General features: G+C 43.7%; 1 protein-coding gene across 1 annotated transcript in view; it reads right to left on the reverse strand.

The window, feature by feature from the left end:
• The window catches only part of LOC145411364 (uncharacterized), a 148893-nt gene that overhangs the window by 83747 nt on the left and 55554 nt on the right, over positions 1-9592 (reverse strand). The window contains exon 5 of the mRNA XM_080281392.1: positions 6178-6316. Within this exon, the coding sequence (XP_080137518.1) occupies positions 6178-6316 (139 nt within the window). The remainder of the gene's footprint in view (positions 1-6177; positions 6317-9592) is intronic.

A 9592-nucleotide genomic window follows, 5' to 3' on the forward strand; every position in this document is an offset into this window, starting at 1 on the left:
ACTCAAAAGGGCTGGATGATGCCCACATCTCAGCCTGGCCAGGTGGGCCTGGTCCTCATGAGGGAGGTAGAATTCAGAAGGATGGATATCAGGAGGCCATGCATGCAGCTGCATGTTGTCTAGTGACTGAATGGAGCAGCAAGTGATTTGAGTATGGGCATGATTCTGGAAGCTGGTTTGAGGCGGGTGGGGGGGGGGGGAAGATGACAGTATTTGTATACGATATCGTGTGCTGGGTGTTGTTTTGATGTTCCTTGGTGTGTGTGGATGTGCTGCCATGTAGTGTAGAGGATGGTGTGGGTTTGTGATGGCTGCTGCAAGAACTTGTGTGCCTCTCATGTCTAGATGATCCATGATTTTGAGGACTTTCATAGACCTAGAACGGTGGCATCTTCGCTGTGGGTCCACCCCTCAGAGGCTGTCGAAGCAGAGGAGGACAGCATGGGGGCCAAACCACTGCAATCCCTCCGACTCCTCATGGGGTCCAAGAACCTATTAAGTGTGTAATGCTGTATGGTATTGAGACTGGGCAGTAAAGGAGGAGGATATTCACAAGCAGAAATGACAATGATCAAGTGGATGTGCAGTGCATCCATGAATGTGAGGCTTCGGGGAGGGGGAGGGGCTAGGTTTACAATGGAAAAGTTGCAAGGATGGATGGGACTCGAGTGTATTGGTGATGTGATGAGGAGGGGTAGACTGAGAAGGTTGGGGTATGCGAAGAGGATGGGCATGACAACTGGGTGTAGAAAGTGAGAAGTGTAAATGCTGGGGAAGGGTTGCGTGAGACAGACCTAGGATATAGTCACGGAATGTGACTTCAGAGAAAAGAGACTGAATAGGGAGGCTGCCAGAGACCAAACAGGATGGAGAGCTGCCATTAGGTGACCTACACAGATGCATGCAAGCATGTTGGTGCCTTTTAAATGAAATGAAACAAAACGAATCAGGAAGACTCACTGTAGGACTATTTTTTCGATTCCTGCACATTTATACAGCATACTGTAGGGTATTTATTGGGGTTATACCCCCCTAGAGGGGCTGGGTGAGAATACCGTATTTTTGGGTATATAAGGTGCACCCCAATTTTAACAGGCTTAATCTGGGAAAAATTTAAAAATGCAACTAACCCCAGGCCCCTTAGCTGAATGTCTCACACTATCAGCATTCGGCCCATTTACAAATCACTACATAACCAATCATGTGCTGGTTACAAAATTTTCATGCACAGGAATCATGAAAATTCAGACTGGAGAACTTGCAAGATAGTGAGAAAATGGCAGAGTATAAGAGCATAATGGAAGAAAGATTGGGAAGGTATGAGTTAGAGCAGATGGAAGGGGTGGAAGATATATGTAAGATATTCACGGAAGAGATAGGCGCAGCGTGTGAGGTGGTGTGTGGAGTGAGGAGGAGATGCAGGGGTGTGTAAGGGACAGCATGGTGGAATGATGAGGTGAAACGAGCTGTGGAACAAATAAAGAAGGCATATAGTGAATGGTTAGCGAGTAGAGGTAGGGGAGAAGATGAGGGAGAGAAGAGAGAGGTATATGTGAGCAGGAGAAGGAAGGTGAAGAGACTGGTGAAGGAGAGTAAGAAGAAAGTGGATGAAGAGTATGGGAGGAATCTGAGTGTGAAATGGAGAGAGAGAAAGAAATTATTTTGGAAGGAGGTAAAGAAAGTAAGGCAGTGTGAAAGGGGAAATAGTAGGGGAGTGAAAGATAGGAATAATAGATTGTTGGTGGAGAAGAGAGAGAAACAGAGGAGATGGAAGGAGCACTTGGAGGATTTGTTGAATGTGGAGTAAGACCAGTGTGAGTATAAGTGGTTGGGGAATGGCTGGTAGAAGAAAAGGTGAGAGGAGGGAGGAAGAGATCAGTAGGCCGGAAGTAGTGGTTGATTGACTGATTGATATGAAAATAATTAAAATCTGGCGGCGCAACTGCCAGGGTCATTTGCCGCTGGATGACAAAGTAAAAGAAACGGCAAAATGAAAAGTGCCTATTCAAAAGAAATTTAATATGTTAGTAGGAATAAAACACTAAAAATAATAACAGAATAGTTTATAAAATAACAATTACTTATAAAAGTGGAAGGAGACCCACCTCCTGAAGAAAACTAAAAACATCAGTAAAATCGCTAGAGGCCTCACCAAGCATCGAGGACAAACTGTACTGTAGGCACCATCTGCCCCCTTATGCCTATGGAGGAATCTCTGACGCAGGTCCCCCAGACTTGGACACTCGACCAGCAAGTGACGGACAGTAAGGGGAACAAGGCAGTCATCACAGTACCGGAAGTAGTGGAAGCAATGAAGAAGATCAAGATGGGAAAGGTCCCAGGAATTGATGGAGTGTGTAGTGAAATGCTGAGGTATGGGGGTGAGATTGTTGTGGAGTGGATATGAAAGCTGTGTAGATTGGCTTGGGAAGAGGGAAGGGTTCCAGAGGACTGGAAATCAGGTATAATTGTTCCTTTATACAAAGGAAAAGGGGAGAGAGAAGTATGTGGCAACCATAGGGGTATTTGCCTTCTTAGTGTGACTGGAAAAATATGGTAGAATACTCATTGATAGGGTTAGGCATATAACAGAGGAGCTAGTTGGAGAAGAACAAGGGGGATTGAAGAAAGGAAAAGGGTGTGTAGATCAGATATTTGTTCTAAGATGTTTAGTGGAGAAGTATCTAGAGAAGGGAAAGAAGGTGTATTGCTGCCTGCAGGAACTTGGAGAAAGCTTATGACAGAAAAGATAGGCAAGGTATATGGAAGGTGTTAAGAATATATGGAGTGGAAGTGAAATTGTTGAGTGCTGTGAAGGGTATGTACAAAGGAGCTAGGGCTATTGTGCGACTGCATGGTAAGCTGAGTCAGTTTTTTTATCTCAATGTGGGACTGAAACAGGGTTGTGTGATGTCTCCATGGCAAGCTGAGTCAGCTTTTTTATCTCAATGTGGGACTGAAACAGGGTTGTGTGATGTCTCCATGGCTGTTTAATATATACATGGATGGGGTTGTAAAGGAGGAGTAAGGTAGGGCAGTGGATGTGGGGGTGGCTCTAATGATTGAGGGTGATATCTGGAAGATTCCGGTGTTGCTGTTTCCTGATGATACAGTATTGTTGTGTGAAGATGAATGGGAGTTGCAAGGTTTGGTGAATGAGTTTAGGACGGTGTGTAGGAAGAGGAATCTGAAAGTTAAAATAAACAAGAGTAAAGTTATGGTGCTTGAGAGGAATGAAGTCACAGAATGTACAGTGAGGTTGGATGGTGAGGATATGGAGAATGTGAGTGCATTCAAGTACTTGGGTAGTGTGGTGAGTAAGGATGGAACTTTGGGGGTGAAGTTTGTGAAAGGGTACAGCAGGGAAGGAAGGTTGTTGGTTCACTGAAAGTAGTGATGAGAAATAGGGAGGTGAGTATGGAAGTTAAGTCACTGCATGATAGTATTGTGATCCCTAACCTGACGTATGGAAGCGAGGTGTGGACCTAGCAAGAGGGGAACAAGTCAATAGTAAGAGCAGTGGAACTGAGTTACTTGAGAGGAGCATGTGGAGTGACATGAAGGGACAGGTTGACGAATGAAGAAGTGAAGGAACGTCGTGGGGTGGATGTGGATGTGGTTCAGAAGATTAGGAGAAATACACTGAGGTGGTTTGGCCATGTGGAGAGAATGGAGAATGAAAGACTGACTAAGAGGGTGTATGTAGGTGAGGTGAAGGGGGGGAGAGGGAGGGGTAGACCGAGGATGAGGTGGAGGGATGGAGTTGAGAGGTATATGAGGGAGGGGGGAGTAAGCTGAGGGGAGGGTAGTCAAATGGTGGATGACAGAGCAACTTGGAGGAGTTTTGTCTGCAGCCACCCTTTGCGTGATTAGGGCATTGGGCTATAGATAGATAGACATCCTTTGGTAAGCTATCATGGTAGGCTAAGTTACAGTACTTACCTTAACATTACCAAATATCACCACAGACCTCCACCATCACCAGTATTGGTCATCGTTAATAACTCTAACCACTATCAACCAACAACACTAAAATTATCAATCATCACTATTAACATCATCAATCTACATTGCTGACACTACCAACTACCACCCCTAATACAAAGCTATCATCACTGCCTAAGCAGTACGCGCCATCACCATGATCACTTGTAAACAAACATGGCAGCGCAGGTTGTGGCATCATCAAAACTTACGGCAACAAAAAAATACTGCTGAATATTTATTTTATTTATTTATTTATTTAGTTTATTTGTACATTGCGCCAAAACTTACCGGTATTTTTTTTGTTTCAGCAATACTGACCGCTGTCCTATGATGTAAACAAACAACAGCTCACAGCTGCTGTGGACACAGGTTTGCTTATTATTTACTGAATAACTATATTTGTAATTTATTATTATAATTACATTGTGTTTCCTCAAGTCCAGTGAGGTGGAGGGGGAGACAGGGAAGGGGAGGCCAAGGATGAGATGGAGGGATGGAGTGGAGAGGTATATGAGGGAGGCAGGTGTGAGCTGGGAGCAGGGCAGTGAAATGGCGGGGAACAGGGTTATGTGGTGGCGATTAGTTTGTGGCCACCCCGTATGGGATTAAGTCATCTGGCAATAGATAGGTAGATTGACATGTGTATAACTATATTTGTAATTTATAATGTTTAGCTGCTAATCACTCTGAAGAAATTTGGAAAACACTTTTGTATGGAAGGTGTTTGGAGTTCGTTAACGGTACAGGTAGGCCTAACGCAGCACTAAAACTACCACTTGCCAGTAGCCCAAGCCTACCCAAAGTCTGACCTTGAGCATATAAGGCACAGGGTGATTTTCTGGGAAATTTTTTTTGGAAGAAAAAAGCGCACCTTTTATGCCCGAAAATACGGTACTTTATCATCATCCAAAAATCTGCAACATCTGACATGGCTTTGGCTGAATTATGTTGGATAATTTGAGTTTTACTGTAGATTGCTGATGGAAAGTCATCAGTACTTCCTTAAACCCAAATGAAGATAGAATAAAGTCAAGTCTGAATTTATGTAAGGGTAAGGGAAATGAGTTCCATTTGTGCAGTGTTTGTGATCGGCAGATGCATGAGATGTGGTATTAGAGGTAGGGTGCAAAATAATAAGCATTAAAAGTGTGGCTTATGTGAAGAAGAACATACAGATGGAAAGGACTGGGAAAGGATTAATCTTGATGAGAGTCTCTTGAGCTTGTGGAGGAGTTTCATTATTTGGGGAACAAGTTATGTGCAGGAGGTGAAGCTGGAACTAGCTTGGAAGTAGGGGTAATAGTGGTTGGAAGAATTTTGGGAGTTGTCGCCTGTACTGACACTGTGAGAACTCTCCCTCTGTACTAAAGGGTCCTTGTATGCTGCATGTGTTATGAATATAATCCTATATGGTGGTGAGATTTGGGCATTAAAGGAGGAGGATATCTGTAGGCTAAAATGTACACAGATGAGAATGTTTACATGGATGTGTAGTGCATCCTTGAATGACAGGCCTGGGGCTTGTCATTATGAATGAAGAGCTGAGAAGAAGGATGGAAATTGAACACATTAGTGATGTGATGAGAATGGGTAATCTGACATGGTCTGGGCATTTGGAGAGGATAGAGGATGACAATTGGGTGCCAAAGGTGAGAGGTATGAATGTTAAAGGTACAGCTCTGAGACACAGACTTGGGTTCAGGTCATACCATGTGACCTCAGAGATGAGACTGAATAGAGAGAGTACTGGAGTTCACACAGCATGGACTGCTGCCATGAGGTGACCAAGGCCAACATGCGCAACCAAGCTGGAGCCTTTATAAATGAAACAAAATTAAACAATGCTACCCTTCCCTCTGAACACAGGAACTATAACTGAATTTTTTTTTTCTTATGGTACTTTCCCTGTGTTCCTTGCCAATCTGTATAATGTGTGCATTTATCCTGATTGCCTCTTCACCACATGCCTCAACAATTTTCCACTGAATTCACCATATGAATATATACCTCATTCTATGTATTGCAAGTCTAGGTGCAGTTCCTAACATCCACAAACTCTTCAATACCATCCTTCCCAGCACAACAGGTGGTTAACTAATGAGAGAGAGAGAGAGAGAGAGAGAGAGAGAGAAATGTCAAATGCATCCACATGGCTCTGGTTTCATAGTCTTTATGAGAAACAATACTAACCCAATACAAGTAATGGTGTGGAATCAATCTGATCCTCAAGGGACCCTGTGGGAAAAATTTCACGTGGCTCATTGTGTTTCCTCAACTCCAGCTTCCGAGCAAGATTGGGATCTTGAGGAACCAGCTGCTGTTGTCTGACCTGAAAGGGAAAATGAGAAATATGAGAAATGTGTTAAGAAATAAACAGGTAGTCAGAATGGCAAGAAGGAATACAAGGAAAACTGATGTAAAACGAAGCTGTTATCACAATATTTTCATAACATAGAGCACACTCGCTTTGTATGACTGGGATGTGTTTTTCAAACCTGATTGTATAATAAATGATTGTACAATGAAAGGTATGGTGCCAATTGACTGGACAAGTGCTTGTGTGGTCCCTTTTGTATAAAGGCAAGGGTGATAAGTATGAATGTACTAGCTTTAGGGGTATAAGTCTGTTGAGTGTTGTAGGTAAGGTGTATGGTAGAGTGTTAATTATGAGAGTTAAAGAGGGTACAGAGGGAGTCAGTGGTGATGAGCAGTGTGGCTTTAGGAGAGGGAGGGGATGCGTGGATCAGGTGTTTGCTGTGAGACAAGTGTGTGAAAAGTATTTAGCGAAAGGCAAGGATGTGTTTTGAGCATTCATGGATTTAGAGAAAGCGTATGATAGAATTGATAGGGAGGCTTTGTGGACTGTTTTAAGATTGTATGGACTTGATGGCAGGTTACTAAAAGGGGTGAAAAGTTTTTATGTAAATAGTAGAGTGTGTGTAAGAGTGGGAAATGCCGTGAGTGATTGGTTTCCCGTAAGAGTGGGGCTGCGACAGGGATGTGTGATGTCGCCTTGGTTGTTTAATATTTATATGGATGGTGTTGTAAGAGAGGTGAATGCAAGTGTTTTAGGTGGAGGTCTGAGTCTGGTGAATGTCGATGGTGGAGAGTGGAATCTTAAGCAGCTACTATTTGCAGATGATTCTGCACTGGTGGCTGATTCAGAGGAGAGATTGAGACAGTTGGTAGAGGAGTTTGGAAGGGTGTGTGAAAGGAGGAAATTGAAAGTAAATGAGAATAAGAGTAAAGTGATGAAGTGTACGAGGTTGGTAGATGGTAGGGGGATGAATATAGTTTTGAATGGTGAGATGCTTGAAGAGGTGGTTTTAAATATTTAGGGTCACATGTTGCTATGGATGGAAGAAAAGATGCAGAAGTGAAGTTCAGAATAAATGAAGTAGGAAAGGTGCTGGGAGGAATGAAAAAAGTGTTTAGATGTCGTTCGCTTAGAATGAATGTAAAGAGAAGGCTGTATGAGGGTGTTGTGGTACCGACTGCGTTACATGGGGCTGAAACAAGGAATATGGGTGTAGCAGAGAGGAAAAGTTTGAATGCAATGGAGATGAGGTGTCTGAGGAGTATGTGTGGAGTGACGCGTATGGATCGAGTGCAAAATGATGAAGTGCGAAGGAGAACTGGAGTTGTTCGGGAGATGGCTGGTAGAGTTGAGCAGAGGGTGTTGCGATGGTTTGGGCATATGGAGAGAATGGATAATGAGCGATTGGTGAAAAAGATAACTAGATCTGATGTGAGAGGTGTAAGGCTGAAAGGGAGACCACGGATACGATGGATGGACAGTGTGAAGAGAGCGCTGGATGCGAGAGGGATGTCTGTTGAGCAAGGAAGAGTGGCTGTGCGTGACAAAAATAAATGGAGAGAAATTGTGAATGAATAAATGATGACGCAGCCCTGAGGGGATATTCTCCCGCATTTGGTCTGATTAGCTAGTCAGGTCAGGTGCGAGTAAGGGGATGGGTCTATTACGATGTGGCAGGGGTAAACCAGCTCTGCTGTCGGGCCCTGCTGCGGATGTCACTGATTGCACTGCGCAGTTGACCCATGTGTGGTGTGGTGCAGTGAGGATCTGTCCCTTCTCCCCTTTGGAGCTAAGATGCGAATGACTGTGTTTGAATGGATGAGTAAATAGGGAGTATGTCGTCCTGTCTCGGCTACCTCCCTTTCCATGGGGGAAGCAGCCTAGGTATATAGACAGATAGACAATGAATTTGGCCATGTAGCGATTGAAAGAATTAAGAAAAACCATTGCAACGAGAAACTGAGCACTGCAGGGATCATATAATAAAATACATGCACAGTAGAATCTCCTAAATCACGCGATACTAAATAGCAGATTCATAATACACAGCAGTATCATGCAACAGTCTGCAATATCAGTAACTAGTGGAAATTGCACAAAATTTGCGAATGCAGCCTCAATAAAGATGCTTTTCCAATGCCTCATGTAATACAAGCCACCATTACCTCATGCCCATGTGTCTAGCCCAGACAAAAATCAATCGTAGTCAAGCCTGGCAACTACTAAACCAATCATAATCCACCTTACTATAACCCAATCACAGCACTTCCCTCCCACGCCACATATAAAAGACACACTTGCTTGATGCCCAGGCTCTCGGCTCAGTGCACTGTCTCCCTTCCGCTATTAGTTTGCGGTTCCGGTGTGGTTTACACGAGGATTTTCTTTTTTCCATCATGCTCCACCTGCATGCCCACAGTTGCCATGGCCAATCGTAACCCTTCCAAGCCTACAACTTCTTTGAGGAAAGGGAAGCAGAAGCCAACATTAACTTACAGCCAAAAAGTTAGATGTAATAAGGATTGACAGCAAAAGAAGAAAGCCCACCATTACAGACTCAACGAGGATGATTATGTATACGTACACACACACACACACACACACACACATATATATATATATATATATATATATATACAGTATATATAAGTAATCCCTTGTGGTGGGTGGGGGCGCTCACCATCCACACTCGACGTAGTTCTTATCTCAGGTGTCTGCCCTTTCCTCTCCTCCATTCTTCTTTCCTTCCATCCTCTTCTGTCTTTCTTTCCTTCATTCTTTCCTCATCCTTCTGCGTACGGGTGACTTTGGAGCTCACCATCCACACACTCGATGTGGTGCTGCTCTCGCGTGTCTGCCCTTCCCTCTCCTCCATCCTTCTTTCTTTCCATCCTCTTCTGTCTTTCTTTCCTTCATTCTTTCCTCATCCTTCTCCCTACGGGTGACTTTACACTCCCTCTTTTGTCTTTCTTTCCCTCATTCTTTCCTCTTCTTTCTGCCTGTGGGTAACTCTACACTGGGTGACAGGCCGGGTGGTTTCTTGTACACCAAGAAACCATTTATTATGCTGGGTGGTAAGCATATAACCAATTTTTGGCGCCTGGTGGTTTAGTGGGTAATTACAACGCTCCAATCAGATTGAGTCAGTGCAGGTTTATATCCAAAGGGTGGTTGGGGTTTACTGTTCATGTAATCCTATGCTTAATTTGGCAGTGTCTTCCAGTCATTCAGGCATATTTAGACATCAAAACACACAAAAGAATATCCAATGTAATGCTAAACACCAAG

This window comes from Coenobita brevimanus, chromosome 89, assembly GCF_032717465.1.
Source record: "Coenobita brevimanus isolate Jiangsu-jjx chromosome 89, ASM3271746v2, whole genome shotgun sequence".
Taxonomy (NCBI): domain Eukaryota; kingdom Metazoa; phylum Arthropoda; class Malacostraca; order Decapoda; family Coenobitidae; genus Coenobita; species Coenobita brevimanus.